This window comes from Mytilus trossulus, chromosome 8 (assembly GCF_036588685.1).
Source record: "Mytilus trossulus isolate FHL-02 chromosome 8, PNRI_Mtr1.1.1.hap1, whole genome shotgun sequence".
Classification (NCBI taxonomy): Eukaryota; Metazoa; Mollusca; class Bivalvia; order Mytilida; family Mytilidae; genus Mytilus; species Mytilus trossulus.
Genome location: NC_086380.1, coordinates 19,430,065 through 19,451,976, shown reverse-complemented (window position 1 = coordinate 19,451,976; position 21,912 = coordinate 19,430,065). Strand labels below are relative to the sequence as shown.

Here is a 21,912-nt window from a genome sequence, read left to right as displayed (position 1 = left end):
CATGTTTATGCATCATTGGGAAATCAATGACAAGCTTGAGTTTTCAATCTATAAGCGTTCGCTATTTACAATGATTGTATATATTGGCGCGTGTGTATAGTCTGACGCGTGTACAAAGTTGAAGGTGTTAATCATGGATGTTATTTTATCAATAAAACAAGGGACACGCGCCTCGTTAATCTCATTTGATGTTCCACCTTGTGTATTACCTTATAGGGTGCAGCCGTCCACAGCTAACATTGGTCATATCATGAAAAATGAATTGTACAGTTATAGAAAGGAAATTATATTTTTCATGGTTTTTTTGCAATAAATCCTTCAAAGAAATAGTGAAAAAACCTTTGTTTTTATTTTCATTTTATAGCGTGTGCATTTCCTTTGCTCTTACAATTTCTTCACTCTATTCATATGATAATAAAAACTACACAATCCCTTCATCACTGGCAAATCATGGTTTAATTTCTTCATCTATCAATATATATTAACAAGGATTTGTATTAACAAGGATTTGTATTAACAAGGATTTGTATTAACAAGGATTTGTATAGTTAGATAACTATACAAATCCTTGATATTAATAATAAAAACTACACAATCCCTTTTTCATCATGAAATGTTTAATGATCTTTAATTTCTTCATCTATCAGTATAATAATAAAAATTATCAATTCATTGCCCCTATTAAAAAAGACTAAATGCATATATTTTTATTATATAAAAAAAAGATTTTCTTGTCGCTTCTTGTCGGAACTTCTTGACGCTTCTTGTTGCTAATTATCGAGACCAAAAGCGAACGCATATTTTTTCTAATGCGGTGACCCTGTAAAGGTTGGACATCAAATAGAAAAAAGAATAAGAAATGACCTTTTGAACTAAAACCGGAAGTAATTTCTTCAAAGGAACTTTGCATGCAGAGATGGATGATCAGTCAGACCAAGATTTGAGTGGAGAAAAATGTGGAAACACTATTGTAAGGTCCATGATGGAGGACTGGGAAGATCTAGAAAAAGATTATATGCAACTAGAGGTAATATTACAATAGTTACAATTTTAATGCGTCATAACAATAAAATGTGACTATTCAAATTCTGATGAAATCAGAACTTTATGGCCTCATTTATCAGTCTGTTTTGTGCAAGATGACAGGTATTAATTTTCTATTTGCAATTAAAGGATGCTTTACAAAAAGGGATAATAATGTACTTTATTTGAGGTCACTATTGCATTTATTTAAACCTGTATTACCTTGTCAAAGTGTGAACAGCTGATAAGCTTGAATGACACTGCCAGTGAGTTCAAGGTAAAACATTTCATTATCATGTTTTTTTGGCCTTGAAACTTGTTAATTTATAACTTCATAATACACTCTATTCATACGTGTAACAGTATGGGATAAATTAATTAGATAATTAGTTTATTTGGGATATAAAGTGACAGAATTAGGCTAGTCTTCCAAATTTGCATTGATCATTGAATTTTATCACCCACTTACTACATTTGTACATGTCACTAGTTGTATTAACTCTCCATAATTCAGGTAGCTGTTAAAGAGCAATATTAAATCAATTGCTAATTAAAGGGCTCATGCTAGCAAGTGACTGGGCATACATGTACATTGTACATTGTAGGTCTAAGCCACTATCCTATTTGATTATTTGCTCACAAGCCCTACCATAGAAAGTGATGTCTTGTTGCCCTGGTGTTCACAAATGTCAGTCGCTTGCAACAACACTTTCCTTTTCAGCAGTTTTCCTGTAACACAAAGTTGTTAAAAAAAAAAGCATCATATTCATTTTCATATCATCCATTGTCATTTTCTAAACATTTTTTTATTTTCGTAAATTTTCCATTGTCCTATATATATATAGCTACAACTTATAGAAAATAAATAAAACAGCAGGTCTTTTCAGTGACTGATTTTCTAAAAGGGGAGATTCCATCAATATGCATGACATGTCCTGTTTTAAATGTATTCATCGTAAAAAAAAAGTATCATTTATTTACCTAACAAAGTAAGAAACCCTCGGAACCTTCCCCCTGGATCCGCCAATGGTTACTTAAATACAGTGTAGTTGTAATCTCTGGAATCTGAGTAGTTATTTTCCACAACCTTGACTTTCTTGAATTAAAATAAAAGTTGATAACACTGGATGAGTCAAGCTGATAAAGCCATATAGTAATATGCAAACAACCATAGTTTTAAACCTTTCCATTCCATAGTAAATCCATACACATCATGTATGTTTTTTCTTTGTTCAAGGCCATATACTTGACCTGTAGACAGAACAAGTAGTTGTTTAAATCCTTGTCCTTGTATGCTTGTATTGTTATATGTTATATCTTTCATATGAAGTAATTTAGTGCACTTGTTGTATTTTATTACATTCCATAATTTTATTATTTATCATGTATGTTTATTATAAGGTAAAAAAAATGTATATATGTCTGTTTCCAAGGCAAACAAATCAGGGTCGGTAGGTTGGGATTTTTTTTTTATTTATTATTTTTGCACTGCCTATCAGATTTGCAGTTGGTTAAATGTCATGTTTGGTTAGGTTCCTGTACCCTAAAATTATTTAATCTCTTTAAAGAAGCTTTAATTGAATAATCTTCCCAGTGCCAACATTTTTTAAAACTTAATTGTAGGTTACAATACACCATTAGATTTTATGGGCGCAGCCATTTTATGAGCATAACATGGTATTCAGAATTAAGAGTATGGCGAATCCTGATTGGTTGATATGTGCGCCCGTTATTTTTTATTATTAGAGACTTCGTGCACTCTGCTTTATACAAAAGGCAAAATAAAAATTATGCCGTAGCCCTAAAGGCACTGAGATGACTTTTCAACGCTAGGACAAGACACATATTTTTAAGGGCAAAATTGATAGGCATGGGAGATAAGTACAAAATACGCTAAGAAAAGCAACGCGAACATATATTTTTTGGACCAAAAAATACTGTTCTAATAACTTTTCTTTGATTCTAGCAAGGTTTCCTAAAAAAAAACTTTCTAAAGTCTGTATCTCGAAAAAGGCTACCATTGTCGCCTATGGGGAAATTAATTGTTTATTTCAATATGTAGCACATTTGTGCTGGGAGCAGCCATTTTGATTGTTTTGGTATAGTCAAATACGGATCTGGATCGGACTGGAAACGATTTTTTCCGGAATTGACTAAAAAGATCTAGGGTTTTGAGTCAGGGTCGGTCGGGAAACAGGAAACAGACATATATTTTTTTTGGCCTAAAAACATTCACAATGGTAGCATCAAGAAATCATGGTAATAAAGTTTGGTGTGAATTAGAAAATAAATTGAGATTATATTTTTAATTGCATAAATTAAGCTGAGATGCACTTTGTTTTTAAAACATTTTCTTTTTCTGCAAAATGCATTATTTTCACTGTACCTTAATTATATGATAGTTAAAAAGAAAACAAAACTTTCAAAAAACATTTATGCATTAAAAGAATTACTGGTATAATTGAATGTACATTTAGTTACTAAACTGTTTGTTCATTTAAGGTAAATTTAATTCAATATGGGAAATATCATTGGTTGAGTTTACATTCATAAGGAATTTAAGGAAGCCAGCGCGTATTTCCAAATAGTGATATTAAGGAGAATGCATAATTGAAAAGAAAATGCGAAACTGTTTAATGGCTATTTTCCTAAAAAATATATTAAAATTTAATTTTAGGTAGATCATGAATCATACAAGAAAACTTTGGAAGAACTTGGACTTCTGCAGAAAAAATGTCTCAATGGGGTGGCACATCAAAGATACAGAATGAAAAAAATACATGAATCTCTAAAAAGGTAAAAATGTTTTAATGGCATGTATGTAAATGAATATCTGGGTGTATCAACATGAAAAAAATAATCACACAGTAAACACATGAATGTATAATACTAAGAAGATAACTGTATTGTATTTTAAGCTCCAACGGCATCGATTGTTGATTTGATGGTTGCAATATTAGTTTACTGGCTACACTATAGTGGAGCCAGCATTCAGGTATTTGCTACCATCAAATCACAAATTGATGCCATAAGAGCTTAAAATACAATACTGTTAATGAAACTGACAGAAAACAATGTCAAATCATACAATTAAAACATGTCAAATGGCATCTGCAATTTTGAATTGATGCCATGAAAATTGACAACATTATCCAATCAAAATGTACGTTACAAATGATGTTGCATTAGAATAATCATTACACATGTACAAATCAACTTTGGCAAAATGAAGATAAATGTGATGTATGTGATATAAAGTGTTTTAGACCAACCTATTTTTTTAATGACAACCCTGTTATTTTATTGGTGATGGTTGATAGATCATTGTATCAATTGAAATCAATAGACAATAATTGCTTTGTTATAGGAATTTTTATCCTTCCTGAATTTAATATTATTTGCTCAAGATACTATTAGAACTGCTCCCTGATTTTATACTTAAAGTATCATGTACTTTTGCAGTTGCTAATTTCAGAAGTTGAAATTTTCAATAAAGTTTACTGAAACCATATACACAAAAAACAAGAAGAAAAGTACACCAAAAACAAGAAGAAAAAGTAAGAAAAATCCTCAGGAATTTACTTGACTATGGTCATATACATACATCATTAAATTAAAGTTACCTAGGAAAATCTATATTTATATTTAGGTACATTTTGTACATGGATGCTGTTCCAATTCTTATATTAACCTCTCATGATTTTTGCCGCTGCAAATTTAACATTTTATCGAAAAAGTTTTCTATGCTTTTAGCCAATGAGTATGATGAGAAAACAGAAAATGTATAGTAGTATATAAATAATTCCAAAATGATTAGTATAGTACTAATACCTTATTAACTTAATTAATCTAGGGCTAATAAGTCGGACGATCCAGAAGTAAGGGCAACAGGGAAAGAGCTCAACCAGAAGGTGCTAGGTCGTAAAAACTCTCTCAGAGATATGGAAGATATTCTACCTCACAAAAATGGGTAAGATACTATATCATGTATATAAATGACTACCTACTTTACAAACTAAAATAAAATTACAGACATACAAAAATCAAAATGAAAACAGCAGATTTGTACAAGTATCCTTACTTTTCATGTTTATTTTATTGCATATACAGTGTAATGATTGAATAATATTTAAAAATTAAGATTCATGTCACTTTTGTGCTGTTTAACTTTTAAATCTGGCCTCAATGATTAAGTTTAACTACATGTCATGTATTAAAAAAATGATTCATTTGAGTATTTCTCTATGTTTATATATTTTGAGCAAAGTTCAGAAACTCAATATGTCATAGCTTTCTGAAGTTGACGAGATTTCAACCAGCAATATCAGGGTAGCTATGTCTTTTGGCCCAAATAAAATTTCTTCAGTATTTACATGTTGAAAAAATATTAGCCAATTTACATCTAGTCAAGACAGTATGAATCATTTTGGATGTTTGCAAACAATCGCCATAACACATGATACTGTGACTCACATGTTTTGATCTGTATTTTTCAGACTTTACTTGAGTATTATTCTTGGACAAGTGAGTGTGTCACTACTAAACAAAGCTGACAAGTAAGTATCATATTTATATATGTATAGTGAATAGAAAAGAGTCAATAAAATAATATTGTTGTCTCTTTGATACATTCCCCATTTCCATTCTCAATTTTATTAAATGGATTTTTTATCTGAAGTACTTTTTTGTTTTCGTAAGATAAGCTAGAACTTGACAAAATTATCATCAGTTAATGTGCTAAGATGTATTGTCATAGACCTGGGAAGTAGTTTTTCATTCAAGTAGCATGGAAAATATATTTTAATACAAATGTCTAGAGGGATAATAGAAATCATCAAAAACACTTCTCATTACCACAGCCTGCATCATCCACCAAACACCAGAATGAAACCAAAAACCCAGACAAACGCATACATTCATCAAACTTAATAGAAAATAACATAATAATCACATCAATCTAAATTAGTTTTCCCACCATACATTGTGCCATAATAAAACATGATGAGGCTCAATAATATAGGTGTTACCAATTCTTAAAATTGAGAATGGAAATGGGGAATGTATCAAAGAGACAACAACCCGGCAATAAAAAAAACAACAGCAGAAGGTCACCAACAGGTCTTCAATGTAGAGAGAAATTCCCATACCCCGAGGCGTCCTTTAGCTGACCCCTAAACAAATATATACTAGTTCAGTGATAATGAACACCATACTAAACTCTTAATTGTACACAAGAAACTAAAATTAAAATAATACAAGACTAACAAAGGCGAGAGGCTCCTGACTTGGGACAAGCACAGAAATGCAGCGGGGTTAAACATGTTTATGAGATCTCAACCCTCCCCCTATACCTCTAGCCAATGTAGAAAAGTAAATTTATATACTTGTAACTATATAATACTTCATAATACCATATAAAAAAATTCTTCAAGTTAATTCTCTGATTGTATATTACAGTATTTATTCATCTATTTCAGGTACACCTACAAGCATGATTATGAGAAGTTCAAAGTGACTGTCAGTTATATTACACTGGCTCTTTCAACTCTTCTTTTCTTCAACCCAGGATACAGGTATTTATATTGGTTAACTTTGGTACAGGTATTTTTATGGGTTAACTTTGGTACAGGTATTTATATTGGTTAACTTTGGTACAGGTATTTTTATGGGTTAACTTTGGTACAGGTATTTATATGGGTTAACTTGGATACAGGTATTTATATGGGTTAACTTGGATACAGGTATTTGTATGGGTTAACTTGGATACAGGTATTTATATGGGTAAACTTGGATACAGGTATTTATATGGGTTAAATTGGATACAGGTATTTATATGGGTTAAATTGTATACAGGTATTTGAAGGTGTACATGAAGACTTAAGTAAAGGATAAGTCTTTTAAAAAAATATGTGTTAATCTGTACCATCAATTTACCTAGATAAACACTGGTTTCTAATACATAAACACTTAAAAAGTCATTGAAGAAACTGCCTTTAACAAATGAATTACTGGCTTAAAGAGTTGTCTATCTTAACCCTGATTTCCTATCATAACAATTATTTACTTGAAAAAACTCAAAATTATTACTGCATAATTTTAGCAGCACTTTAATTTATTTTCAATGTGTTTGTTCTGTTACAAATACTGGAAGTGGAAAGATTTCATATATCAGCAATTGGGCTTAAATGAAAGTCTATTCAAAACACTAAGATACTGCTTAATGTCTGTATTACATGTATTACATGTATTATGAGGACATGCTTATTCAGATATATCAGGAGTGATGATAATAACTACTACAATTTTACCTCTGAATGGTTTCTCGCTAGGAAGCCTCCCCTAACATAAGGACTTATTAGTTTTACAAAAGAGCAGTATTTACTTTTTGATGAAAACTGTGACTTAAGTTTCCTGAGTTTGATTCTACATTTAATTCTTTGTTTTAGGTGGATATCACTAATATCACGAGTTTGAATCTACATTTAATATTTATGTTTTAGATGGATGGATGCAGTATTACATTTCCTTTTGGTATGGTATTATTGTACATTGACTATTCGAGAAAACATACTCAGAATTAATGGTTCCAGGTAAAGCTCAAATGTTTATAATATTTTAAAACCATATTTTATATTTAAATACATTTTTATTTTAAATATTTATTTGGTTTAAGGATAAACAAGAAGGAACATAATATAGAAAAGAAGAAATGGTATGGTTGCCAATGATATAACTCTCCACAAGAGACCAAAATGACACAGAAATTTAAAACTTTAGGTCACCATACAGCCTTCAACAATGAGCAAAGCCCATACTGCATTGTCAGCTATAAAAGGCCCCAAAATGACAATGTAAAACAATTCAAACAAGAAAACTAATGGCCTAATTTATGTACAATAAATGAACGAAAAACAAATATGTTACACATAAACAAACGACAACCACTGAATTACAGACTCCTGACTTGGGACAGGCACATACATAGAGAATGTGGCGAAGTTGAACATGTTAGGGGTATCCCAACCCTCTTCTAACCTTGGACAGTGGCTGTGTAACAATGCAACCTAAGAATGAACTATAAAAATCAGTTGAAAAAGGGCTTAACTCATCAGATGGATAAAAATACAAATACTACAAATACAAGTGGAAAAAATATTGAATAGAAGTTATAAATGTCATCAAAGGAAAAGGAATAATCTAGTTTTTTTTAGCATTCTTAAATTTAAGATTGTAAATGACCACATAGAAGGCTTCAACAGATTTTTGTTTTCAAATATAATATTGGGTGTATATTTAATGTCTATTACAGAATAAAAGGTTGGTGGATAACTCATCACTTTATATCAACGGTGTGTGCTGGTATAACATTGATTTGGTAGGTTTTATGCTTTAAGATGTCAAAATTGGCCTTTTTGTCCAGCTTCCAACTTTTGTCAAAAAAGCGGGAAAAGAGATTCTACTTTCTGTTGGCAGCGTCTTTGTTGTTGTCGACGTCCTCAGCATCCTCGTTGTCATTGACGTCCGAAAATATTCACTCTGTGGTTTAAGTTTTTTAAAAATTTCAATATCTTTCTTAAACTATCCTGGATCACTACCAAACTTGGATAGAAGCTTGTTTGTGATCATAAAATAATGTCCAGAGGTAAATTTTGTAAAAATAAAAATCCTGTTTTTGTTTTTTTCTTGTAAATGGACTTAGTTTTTCTGCAAGGAAACATGACATTCACTCTGTGGTTAATTTTTTTAAAAATTTTAATATCTTTTGTAAACTTTCATTTATTAGATTCACAAACTATCCTGGATATGTATCAACAGTTTCTTACAAACTTAGGATAGGAATATTTTTTATTAATTTTATTCCTCGTTTTTGTTGAGCCTACGATTGACAGCTTAAGTAGGTGAGACACTGGGTTCTACAGAACCCTTACAATTTTTTGGGATATTTATATAACTGGGCACCTTTTGTAATTCCAAATACAATTTACTTGGAAGAATCTTATGTTATCATGTTTCAGTTTGCAGTAATTGTTCCAAGTCACCCTCATGTGATAACTACTTAAGACCAATTACCAACCCCTTGTAACCCTTTCATAGAGGAATCCTTGTTTTTTATACGACCGCAAATTTTGAAAAAATTTTCGTCGTATATTGCTATCACGTTTGCGTCGTCGTCGTCGTTGTCGTCGTCGTCGTCGTCCGAATACTTTTAGTTTTCGCACTCTAACTTTAGTTTAAGTTAATAGAAATCTATGAAATTTTGACACAAGTTTGATGACCACAATAGAAAGGTTGGTATTGATTTTGGGAGTTTTGGTTTCAACAGTTTAGGAATTAGGGGCCAAAAAAGGGCCCAAATAAGCATTATTCTTTGTTTTCGCACAATAACTTTAGTTTAAGTAAATAGAAAGAAATCAATGAAATTTAAACATAATGTTTATGACCACAAAAGGAAGATTGGTATTGATTTTGGGAGTTAAGGTCCCAACAGTTTAGGAATTAGGGGCCAAAAAGGGACCCAAATAAGCATTTTTCTTGGTTTTCGCACCATAAGGTTAGTATAAGTAAATAGAAATCTATGAAATTTAAACACAAGGTTAATGACCATAAAAGGAAGGTTGGTATTGATTTTGGGAGTGTTGGTCCCAACAGTTTAGGAAAAAGAGGCCCAAAGGGTCCAAAATTAAACTTTGTTTGATTTCATCAAAATTGAATAATTGGGGTTCTTTGATATGCCGAATCTAACTGTGTATGTAGATTCTTAACTTTTGGTCATGTTTTCAAATTGGTCTACATTAAGGTCCAAAGGGTCCAAAATTAAACTTTAGTTTGATTTTGACAAAAAATGAATCGGTTGGGTTCTTTGATATGTTGAATCTAAAAATGTACCTAGATTCTTGATTATTGGCCCAGTTTTCAAGTTAGTCCAAATCTGGGTCCAAAATTAAACTTTTTTGATTTCATCAAAAATTGAATAAATGGGGTTCTTTGATATGCCAAATCTAACTGTGTATGTAGATTCTTCATTTTTGGTCCCAATTTCAAATTGGCCTACATTAAGGTCCAAAGGGTCCAAAATTAAACTAAGTTTGATTTTAACAAAAATTAAATTCTTGGGCCTCTTTGATATGCTGAATCTAAACATGTACTTAGATTTTTGATTATGGGCCCAGTTTTCAAGTTGGTCCAAATCAGGATCTAAAATTATTATATATTAAGTATTTTGCAATAGCAAGTCTTTTCAATTGCACAGTATTGTGCAATGGCAAGAAATATCTTATTTCACAATATTGTGAAATAGCAATTTTTTTTTTAATTAGAGTTATCTTTCTTTGTCCAAAATAGTAAGCAAGAAATATCTTATTGCAAGAATTCTTTTTAATTGGAGTTATCTTTCTTTGTCCAGAATCAACTTAAATCTTTGTTATATACAATATACAATGTATATTCACTTTTTACTACCAACTGGTAAATTTAAATAATCTTTACCATTCAGTGTTAACAAGCAGTTTTTTTACATCTTAATATCAGATGTATTTAAATGAGTAGTTATTGTTGCAAACTCAATTAGAATATTTTAATTGAGATTAGTTTTGGAATAAGGGAAAGGGGGATGTGATTAAAATATTGGGTTCAATTTTTCTCATTTGAAATTTCATAAATAAAAAGAAAATTTCTTCAAACATTTTTTGAGAGGATTAATATTGAACAGCATAGTGAATTGCTCTAAGAGAAAACAAAAATTTTAAGTTCATTAGAACACATTCATTCTGTGTCAGAAACCTATGCTGTGTCAACTATTTAATCACAATCCAAATTTAGAGCTGAATCCAGCTTGAGTGTTGTGTCCATACTTGCCCCAACCATTCAGGGTTCAACCTCTGCAGTCGTATAAAGCTACGCCCTGCGAAGCATCTGGTTATATTTCCAACTGAAAACATTGCATACACAAGTTATCTTACTTTGTTTAATATCCAACTGAAAGTGTAAACATGCTACTTCCTTTTGGCGAAAACTGTCAAAATCAGATGAAATTTTACAGCTTTTACTGGAATATGAAATAAGGGAATATTTTAGAATTGAATCCAGACTAAAATACTTTTTGACACAAAATCTCGTTTAATGTATCAAAACACTTGAAATGGACATTGCTTAGTGTAAGGAATTTGCTCAACTTTGTTAAAATTTAAAAAAAAAAATCTGTTTTGGGTTAAAAAATTACAATTTTAAGCAGAAAATTTGCAATTTAAAAAAAGATAATGATTATCAAAACATTAACAAAACTCTCTATGGTGTAAGTGAATAAAATTAAGACATAAATAACTACATTCAAGATTTCATTGATATTTAACATGAAGATCTCCCACTTGTGTGATAATAGCCCTGGCAGCCATCATGTGGGAGTAGCTTCTGTCAGGGCACCTATCAGTGAAAGGGTTAATGGAGGAATTGGTAGTTAAAAAACTTTGATAGTATTACTAGAACAACATTGAGTAACATTTATTTGTAAAAAATTGTAGAATGGAAAATGGAAAAAATCAAAAGGGGACAATTCATAATTTTCTTTATTTGTATATCAACATTGGTTCCGAAGGATTTTCTTCCTTTCGCTCAATGTCAGTCATAGGACAAAAGTTAATTCCCACATTCAAAAAGTGTTTTGAAAAAAAATTTTTTTTAGTTGAAATGAAAGGAAATTTTGTTTATAATGGGAACTCACTTTTGTCCTATGAATGCATATTCTAACTTTTATATCCTTATTTCAGGCCAGATGGAGTTTCTTACCAGTCCTTCAGATTCCAGTATCTTTTCTTTAGTTTTTACCTAAGTAGGTATATTGTTACTCCTAAGTAGGTATTTTTTTACACAATATTTTATACATTTCAGGCAAGATGGATATTCCTACCAATCCTATAGATTTCAAAATCTTAGTTTTAGTTTGTACCTCAGTATGTATATGTTTACAATCATTTACCTATATCCAGACCTTGTTTACTTATATGTAAGCACTGTTATCTGTTGCAGCCAAGCACCTGTTTCTTTTATATACAGCACCTGTTCATAACCATTTCCTCTCTAGTTCTACCAATATTTTTCCTCCCTAGCTAACACCTATATATAACCATTTCCTTACTAGTTCTACCAATATTTTTCCTTCCTAGCTAACACCTGTTTATAACCATTTCCTTACTAGTTCTACCAATATTTTTCCTTCCTATCTAACACCTGTTTATAACCATTTCCTTTCTAGTTCTACCAATATTTTTCCTCCCTAGCTAACACCTGTTTATAACCGTTTTCTTTCTAGTTCTACCAATATTTTCCCTCCCTAGCTAACACCTGTATATAACCATTTCCGTTCTAGTTATACCAATATTTTCCCTCCCTAGCTAACACCTGTATGTAACCGTTTTCTTTCTAGTTCTACCGATATTTTCCCTCCCTAGCTAACACCTGTATGTAACCGTTTTCTTTCTAGTTATACCGATATTTTCCCTCCCTAGCTAACACCTGTATATAGCCATTTCCTTTCTAGTTCTACCAATATTTTCCCTCCCTAGCTAACACCTGTATGTAACCGTTTTCTTTCTATTTCTACCGATATTTTCCCTCCCTAGCTAACACCTGTATGTAACTGTTTTCTTTCTAGTTCTACCGATATTTTACCTCCCTAGCTAACACCTGTATGTAACCGTTTTCTTTCTAGTTCTACCGATATTTTCCTTCCCTAGCTAACACCTGTTTATAATCATTTCCTTTCTAGTTCTACCAATATTTTTTCTCCCTAGCTAACACCTGTAAGTAACCATTTTCTTTCTAGTTCTACTGATATTTTTCATCCCTAGCTAACACCTATATGTAACTGTTTTCTTTCTATATCTACACTGTTTCTTCCTCCCTATACATTGCTAGATTACTTCGTCTTGTTACAACTTTCTGACTGATACATGTATAATAATCAGAATTTATAAATAGATAAAAATTGTAGGCACAAGAAAGGATATAAGAAAAAGCCAAGGTATCAAAAGCATCAGATGATAATATTTATCAGTGGCGGATCCAGCTATTTGAAAAAGGGAGGGTTCCAAACCCAGGACAAAGGGAGGGGGGGGGGGGGTTCAAGTTGGAACTTCCAACTATATGTCCCCATTCAAATGCATTGATCGTCCAAAAAAAGGGGGGTCCAACCCACGAAACCCTCCCCCTGAATCCTCCACTGTTTATTTATCAATAAGACGTATAGTGTTTCCTTTATGGCCACTGCTTCATTTTCTGAAGATAAATGAGATGCAGTACTATATCTGATACACAGATGTCTTATGGTCTGACATTCATGTCTGTTGTTCTTGACCTCATTTTGATTATGAAATGAGTTTTTGGGTAAAGATTGAATGAAATGCAATCAAACCCTATGTTAAAACTGACTTGATATCTAAATCTTCCAAGGCTAATCACTACCTTTTTGATACACAAAATATAGTACATTGATCATAACAATCTATACATCCTATCCATGAACAATTACAGAAATTTATCAATGTAAATATACTGTGGATTCATTTATTTTCGTGGGTATCAATTTTCATGGATAGAGAAAAAAAGACTTTCCGTGGTATACGTAAATTCGTGGATCGCTGATTACAAACAAACAAAAAAACAGATTCGTAATTCGTCGATTTCTTTTTGAATTTGGAGATTATATAACCTCCTTGGTTTGATCAATAATAAAACAAACTATTAAGAAGAAATTCATTGAAAAAGTTTTGAATTGTCACAATCCTCGTTTGGTCATTTTAGGTTAAAGTGTTCATTAAAAACTTTTATTACAATAATGGACAAAGACAACTAATTATTTGTTTGTTTTACAATTTATAAATGCTAGTCGGAATTCTATAATGCAATCAAAACTTAATGATTGAAAGCTCATTTCCCTAATCACGATATAATAAACCGCCATTTAAGTAAAAGGTATGAAAATAAATGTTCCTGTCAAAACAATATTACCTATGGGCAATATCCCCGTACTTAATCCCATTGATTTTCAATCACTATGACACGGTAATTAACAATTTGCAGTTATTTTCCATGAAGTTTTAATCAATTTTAAAAAGTAAATTATCACTGATATTCTTTATATTTATTATTGATTTAATTAAAATACTTGTATCTTCTTTCAATAAAAAACATGTGTTATGTTACAAGGTTTATCGCTAGTCAACACTTTACTTGAACTGCATAACTTAACCGGAAATAAACATCCTACTCCATACACGTTTATCAGGATTATTCTTCGTTGAATTCTTAAATTCGTGTTTTGCTGTGACCCATGAAAATTGGTATACCATGAATAAAAATGAATCCACAGTATGCTCGGATATTCAAGTAACAGAACAATGTTACACCTGTCAAGAAAGTTACATAACTTTTGCAAGGTGCAGGAATCTTATACCTGTTCTAAAGATATAAATGATGTCATTTTAAAGATATCTTTAAAAATAAGAGTTATCTCCCATTGTCCAGAATTTCAGTTGAATCAACTACAACCATTGCTTTATTGACAATGCAATATCTTATTTTACTTCTCACTGATAAATTATCACAATCTTTACCCTTCAGTGCTTACAAGCACTTTGCTTAACATCTATATTTTGTTGTTTCATTACTAAAGGTAATTTATCTCATAGATTAAGTTAAATGATATATATATAAATACTCTGACATGAGGAACTAATATTTACGATAAAAAAAATTGTGTTTTGAATTTATGTAATTTTCTTGTCTGATGTGATTCCTTCTCTTTATATTCTTTAAAAGTTTAAGTTATGATTTATTTATAATGTAAATTTGTTCGGTATTTATTATTAAATAGCCAAAACAATCTTGATCTTTTATAGATCAATTGTATGGTCAAGTATAAATTTTTAAATTATGTGTTATTTTTTTCTGAAATAATACTCCAGAAATCATAGTCAAAGTTAGTTGTAAAAGAATCACTAAATTGATTCAATTGTCAGAAAACTAAACATAAAATTTGCTATAGATTTAAATCAAACAGATTACTTTCCTTTGAGCAGTTTATTTTACTTGATTCGTTGATCATGTTATTTTTATGTTCCATCTCTTCTAGGTTTATTATATGTGTTCCTCAAATGGATTACTTCCCTTTGACTTGTTAATCATCTTATTTTTATGTTCCATCTCTTCTAGGTTTATTATATGTGTTCCTCAAATGGATTACTTCCCTTTGACTTGTTTATCATCTTATTTTTATGTTCCATCTCTTCTAGGTTTATTATATGTGTTCCTTAAATGTATTACTTCCCTTTGATCATTTTATTTTTTACCATTTCTTCTAGGTTTATTATATGTGTTCCTCAAATGTATTACTTCCCTTTGATCATTTTATTTTTATGTACCATTTCTTCTAGGTTTATTATATGTGTTCCAGTTTTTCTACCAGAAGGGATCCCTATACAGACTGAGAGCGTTAGGACAGGGTCATGATATGGATGTTACTGTTGGTTAGTATATAAATAATATTTTAAACTTGTTTGAATACTTTCCACTCTGGCCATTTATTATTGTCTGTATTGGATCACACCTCTATTGTACTCATTTCAATAAATATTGCATATTTGGTAATAATGTACTTTAAGATTGAAAAAAAAGACTTGGTAATTTTAAGGCAATGTCAAAGGTCAAGGTTACAGCGCCAATTAATCAACCTTTTTTTTCATCGTTTGACAAATTAAAAAGTGTCTGCAGACTTCATTACCCTTGCATATCATGTGATATCAAAATATTATATGACAATACCATTTTGAGTAGAATCAAAAACATCATTACATATAATTTTAAAACCATATTATGTTGTTATGAAACATAAACCAGTTATGACATAAGCAATTAAAACCTTTGTTCAGGCATTGTTTTCTAACTTAGCAGATTTGATAATCTAATTTAACTTTTCTATTTTGTTTTTTAGAGGGATTTATGTCCTGGATGTTCAAGGGATTAGTTTTTCTGTTGCCATTCCTAATATAACTTTCTTTTTGTTTTTTAGAGGGATTTATGTCCTGGATGTTCAAGGGATTAGTTTTTCTGTTGCCATTCCTGTTTGGAGGTTATGTAAGTATGGAACATTTACTAACAAATTGATTTTTTTAACGACCTTGACTGGCTATACATTTACTGCTTATAGACATGTCCTTTTATACCTGAATGATTTAATTTTGGATGTAACGCATCTTCTGATTGGCTAACGTTATTTTGTTCTGAGCCCATAGACATAATTTAGTCATGTGACCGTGACGTCATCAACGTTTTTTCATTGTTTTCTACAGTTTAAAATGGAATTTAGAATTAAATTATAAGAAATGATATATACTTTTTCTGTCTATTTGAACTAACATAAAAATGTGGTGCACACTGTTAAATAAACCGCTTCACGCGTTATTCAGTGTGTACCAAATTTTTAGCTCACCTGGCCCGAAGGGCCAAGTGAGCTTTTCTCACCACTTGGCGTCCGTCGTCCGTCGTCGTCGTCGTCCGTCGTCGTCGTCGTTAACAATTTACATTTTGAACTTCTTCTAGAGAACCACTGAATGGAATGGAACCAAACATGGCATGAATGTTCCTTATGAGGTGCTGACCAAGTGTTGTTACTTTGTAGCCGATCCATCATCCAAGATGGCCGCCAGCGGGGGACTTAGTTTAACATAGGACACTATGGGAAATGCATACAAATGACTTCTTTTAGAGAACCATTGAATGGAATGAAACCAAACATGGCATGAATGTTCCTTATGAGGTGCTGACCAAGTGTTGTTACTTTGTTGCCGATCCATCATCCAAGATGGCCGCCAGCCGGGGACTTAGTTTAACATAGGACCCTATGGGAAATGCATACAAATGACTTCTTTTAGAGAACCACTGAATGGAATAAAACCAAACATAGCATGAATTATCCTAATGGGGTGCTGACCAAGTGTTGTTACTTTGTAGCCGATCCATCATCCAAGATGGCCGCCAGCGGGGGACTTAGTTTAACATAGGACCCTATGGGAAATGCATACAAATGACTTCTTCTAGAGAACCACTAAATGGAATGAAACCAAACATACCATGAATATTCATTCCTTATGGAGTGCTGACCAAGTGTTGTTACTTTGTAGCCGATCCATTATCCAAGATGGCCACCAGCGGGGACTTAGTTTAACATAGCACCCTATTGGAAATGCATACAAATGACTTCTTTTAGTGAACCACTGAATGGAATGAAACCAAACATGGCATGAATGTTCCTTATGTGGTGCTGACCAAGTGTTGTTACTTTGTAGCCGATCCATCATCAAAGATGGCCGCCAGCAGGGGACTTAGTTTAACACAGGACCCTATGGGAAATGCATACAAATGACTTCTTTTAGAGAACCACTGAATGGAATAAAACCAAACATAGCATGAATGTTCCTTATGGGGTGCTGACCAAGTGTTGTTACTTTGTAGCCGATCCATCATCCAAGATGGCCGCCAGCGGGGGACTTAGTTTAACATAGGACCCTATGGGAAATGCATACAAATGACTTCTTTTAGAGAACCACTGAATGGAATGAAACCAAACATGGCATGAATGTTCCTTATGAGGTGCTGACCAAGTGTTGTTACTTTGTTGCTGATCCATCATCCAAGATAGCCGCCAGCCGGGGACTTAGTTTAACATAGGACCCTATGGGAAATGCATACAAATGACTTCTTTTAGAGAACCACTGAATGGAATAAAACCAAACATAGCATGAATGTTCCTTATGGGATGCTGACCAAGTGTTGTTACTTTTTAGCCGATCCATCATCCAAGATGGCCGCCAGCGGGGGACTTAGTTTAACATAGGACCCTATGGGAAATGCATACAAATGACTTCTTCTAGAGAACCACTAAATGGAATGAAACCAAACATAGCATGAATGTTCCTTATGGAGTGCTGACCAAGTGTTGTTACTTTGTAGCTGATCCATTATCCAAGAAGGCAGCCAGCGGGGGACTTAGTTTAACATAGGACCCTATTGGAAATGCATACAAATCACTTCGGTCCTATTGGAAATGCATACAAATCACTTCTTCTAGTGAACCACTGAATGGAATGAAACCAAACATGGCATGAATGTTCCTTATGTGGTGCTGACCAAGTGTTGTTACTTTGTAGCTGATCCATCATCCAAGATGGCCGCCAGCGTGGGACTTAGTTTAACATAGGACCCTATGGGAAATGCATACAAATGACTTCTTTTAGAGAACCACTGAATGGAATGAAATCAAACATGGCATGAATGTTCCTAATGTGGTGCTGACCAAGTGTTGTTACTTTGTAGCCGATCCATTATCCAAGATTGCCGCCAGCGGGGGACTTAGTTTAACATAGGACCCTATAAGGAAATGCATACAAATGACTTCTTTTAGAGAACCACTGAATGGAATAAAACCAAACATTGCATGAATGTTCCTTATGAGGTGCTGACCAAGTGTTGTTACTTTGTAGCTGATCCATCATCCAAGATGGCCGCCAGCAGGGAACTTAGTTTAACATAGGACCCTATGGGAAATGCATACAAATGACTTCTTTTAGAGAACCACTGAATGGAATAAAACCAAACATGGCATGAATGTTCCTTATGAGGTGCTGACCAAGTGTTGTTACTTTGTAGCCGATCCGTCATCCAAGATGGCCGCCAGTGGGGGACTTTTGAATGAAATTAAACATGTTCCTTTTCTTATAAATGAGGTTGTGTTGTCACTTTTAGCCAAATTTTATATTTTTTTATATGATTTCAAAAACCCAAGTAGAATCAGGTGAGCGATACAGGCTCTTGAGAGCCTCTAGTTTATGTTATTTCTTCATAGACATAAAAAAAATATTACAGTCATTCCTTAATTGTAAGACCTTGCTTGAGTAAGGGGAGAAGTACAATAGTCTTAATTATAATGCCCACTTCCTGTGAAGACAGAGATGTGTGAAAAAGGTTCCTTCATTGCATTGAATATGCAAAACATTTAATCACAAAGAACTGTTTCTTTTATTAGCCTATGCTAAATGATATTCTTGATTCTCTGAAGCCATTCGAGTATCCCCCCCCCCCCCCCCCCCCCCCATTACATACAATTAAAACCAGTACAGAAAAAACAAACACTTTTAAAAAATAACTATAGATTAGATTCCTTTACATGTACTTACTAAGCAATGACAAAGTCAATGTCACATATATAGTAAGGCCTGGATTGAGCCTTGAGGAAAACTTGCATTTTCGTGGATATTTGAAATCGTGGTATTGCTTATCTATGCTTTTCAAAGCCTCTAGAAAAATTGTAATTTGATGAACATATGAAATTGTGGTTAACATGTTTTAACTAAACCCACAAAAATTGGTATCCAATGAATTATACTGAATCCAAAGTACATCGATACTCGAATGGCTTCAGAGAATCATAAAGTTTGAGAAATTTAGTTTCACAAATACTGTGTATATCATTCCATAAAACATTCATGCTATATCCTATATTTTTCATTTCAGTTTTTCCAGATGTACAACGCCTACACATTATTCAAGTTGTCACTTCTACCACAAACAAATGAATGGCAGGTGGGTAGTGTTTTGTGTTTTAAAAAGCTTATCATGTCTTTTGAGTTTTTCAGTCAAATTAAAACCAGTAAAATAACAATGTTTTTTAAAATAGTACACCAGCAAACTAAATCGTAAAAAGAAACAGAAGAATGTTAAAAGTGGATATGGCAATAATAAAATTGGAAGCATGTACAATATATGACATTTTTTCATTCATAAGGGTTATCAACAGAAGAAATCTAAAAGTATATCTGGAAACCCTCAACATTAATCCAAGAGGCTGTAGATTTATGTAGTAATTTCTTGAAGTAACAACATCATTGTTTTTGTTTCTTTAAAGGTGACTGCTCTAGCTATAATCCACTTTATTCTGTCTGTTGGGAATATAACAACTACTCTGAAGGTAGTACAAGGCAAGATCCAAGGAGAAATGAGGAGTCGTAGTCTAACAAGCAAATACAAATTCAATAATGGTGCTGCAAAATAGTCACATGACACAATCCTGACCAATCAGATGTTTAGAATATTTAATTTTAAATTCTTGTACAGCTGTCACAATTTGTTTTGAATTCAGAAGACTAATATACCATATTACAATTGCATTTATAGAATGAACACATAGTTGTATTTTTGACAAAAAGTTTATTTTGCCCAAAAATTAGATTTTTAAATTAAAAAATTGGCAAAAGAAGAAAAATATGAATGTTGAAGCAATTATTATGCTTAAAATAAAATAACAATACATTTGCAATTTTATTTCTAATTTCACAATTGTATTTTGTGGATTGGAAGTATTTTGGAAGAGAACTAATGTACAATCTGTTAATTGCTGGTCTTTAATTTTTTTATCTTAGAATATTTTAGATATTATATTGTCATTTCTCAGGTGAAGCACTGGGGCATTATAGTTTTGGTTGAAGCACTTTCTCAAAACTTATTGATATATTCTTAATTAGAGCGCTTGAAAACAGTATCTTTTTTTTCATCAATGAGTTTTTATATGTGTAAAAATACTCTGAAATTATTTTTTTTACAAAATCAGCTCACATGACAATGCACTTTAATACATGTTAGTTATATTTATATAAATTTCTATTAGTTTTATTTAGGCATCATTGGTCTTGTAGTTTCGTGTTTCTTGGATTGCTGTATGTTGCTAGTTGAGTCGAGCCAAATAAAATTAAAATGTTTCTCCTCAAAACATTTAGCAGCAAAGAGTGAACAGGTCAAGGTCAGAACTACATGGTTTGAAAGACTCTCTGAAAATATTGATATTACTGGACTTTGAGTAGCAATACAATCCATCCATCTTTCAAACAAGTGAGAACTATTTTGTTTTCTGAGGTACAATGTAGCAGGTTCTGACTGAGTATTCATTTATTGTATTCTAAGAGTCCATATTGGTGCTTTCTTTGTTGTTTGAATATTTGATTCTTTGTAGTGTGCTAATTTAAGAATGTCACAAAATAGATATGTAACAGATAATTAATGATAAAAATGGTATTGCATTTTTTTCCTTCAAATGCGAATGGAAGTTAAGGGAAAGAAAACAAACAGTATAATTGAGACATGGAGTAGTCAACACACATCTCAATGGACACATATCACAAACAGATCTCTAAAATTCTGAATTCACTAAGTATGTGCTATCAAAGACCTGGCTCTGGCGTAACTTAGTGTGGAATCATTGGCACTGTATTAAGTACAGCAAGCAAATACATGTGGAACACAATAAATATAAACTGTTTTATAGTATGTATGTTATAATAGTTTTTTTATAAGGTTAAGAATTTATTTATGTAATGGAATTATCTCCAATGGACTAATAACTAAATGTAGTACTATAGTAGAACCTACAATTTAGCCATCCACAAAATGCTGTTTTTCTATTATTTGCATTTTAGTAATATTAAATCAATAGAAGTCTGTACCAATAATGTTTCCCTGTGACAGAATTGTTAGTTGATAAAAGAGTTTATTTATGTTGCCATTCTTACCAGATAAAGCTTGTTGAGAACAATAAATAATATATATCTGTTTGATTTATTATATTGTCCTCATTTGTGAACATTCTAGTTATATGGTATCTTTGTTGGGACAAGACTTCTCTTTGATATTGATTATTGGATACTGTAAGGCACGTAAAAACATGGCAATCAATGAGTAGAAATAAGATGTAGTATGATTACCAATAAGACAACTCTCTACCAGGGACCAAACGACATAGAAGTTAGCTCTGTTTGACATGGGAAACATAAAACAATTTTAATTTGCACT

General features: G+C 32.1%; 1 protein-coding gene across 2 annotated transcripts; it reads left to right on the top strand.

The window, feature by feature from the left end:
- The first annotated feature begins 871 nt into the window (after positions 1 to 871).
- On the top strand, positions 872 to 21,203 carry LOC134680672 (ion channel TACAN-like). 2 transcript variants are annotated; one of them, XM_063539808.1, is made up of 12 exons: positions 872 to 1,027; positions 3,701 to 3,819; positions 4,877 to 4,993; positions 5,520 to 5,579; positions 6,501 to 6,596; positions 7,524 to 7,613; positions 8,333 to 8,398; positions 11,908 to 11,969; positions 15,450 to 15,542; positions 16,085 to 16,149; positions 19,585 to 19,653; positions 19,976 to 21,203. In XM_063539808.1, the coding sequence occupies exons 1-12, from the start codon at positions 917 to 919 to the stop codon at positions 20,120 to 20,122; spliced, it is 1,095 nt and encodes a 364-aa protein (XP_063395878.1). In that variant the 5' UTR covers positions 872 to 916; the 3' UTR covers positions 20,123 to 21,203. The 2 variants fall into 2 exon arrangements, with proteins under 2 accessions (XP_063395878.1, XP_063395877.1); XM_063539807.1 differs by lacking the exon at positions 11,908 to 11,969 and adding an exon at positions 11,787 to 11,848.
- The last annotated feature ends 709 nt before the right edge of the window (positions 21,204 to 21,912 follow it).

Coding starts and splice junctions, on each gene's coding strand:
- LOC134680672 (XM_063539808.1), top strand. CDS start 917: ATGGATGATCAGTCAGACCAAGATTTGAGTGGAGAAAAATGTGGAAAC. Junction 1,028..3,700: donor AAGATTATATGCAACTAGAG/GTAATATTACAA, acceptor ATTTAATTTTAG/GTAGATCATGAATCATACAA. Junction 6,597..7,523: donor TTCTTCAACCCAGGATACAG/GTATTTATATTG, acceptor TTTATGTTTTAG/ATGGATGGATGCAGTATTAC.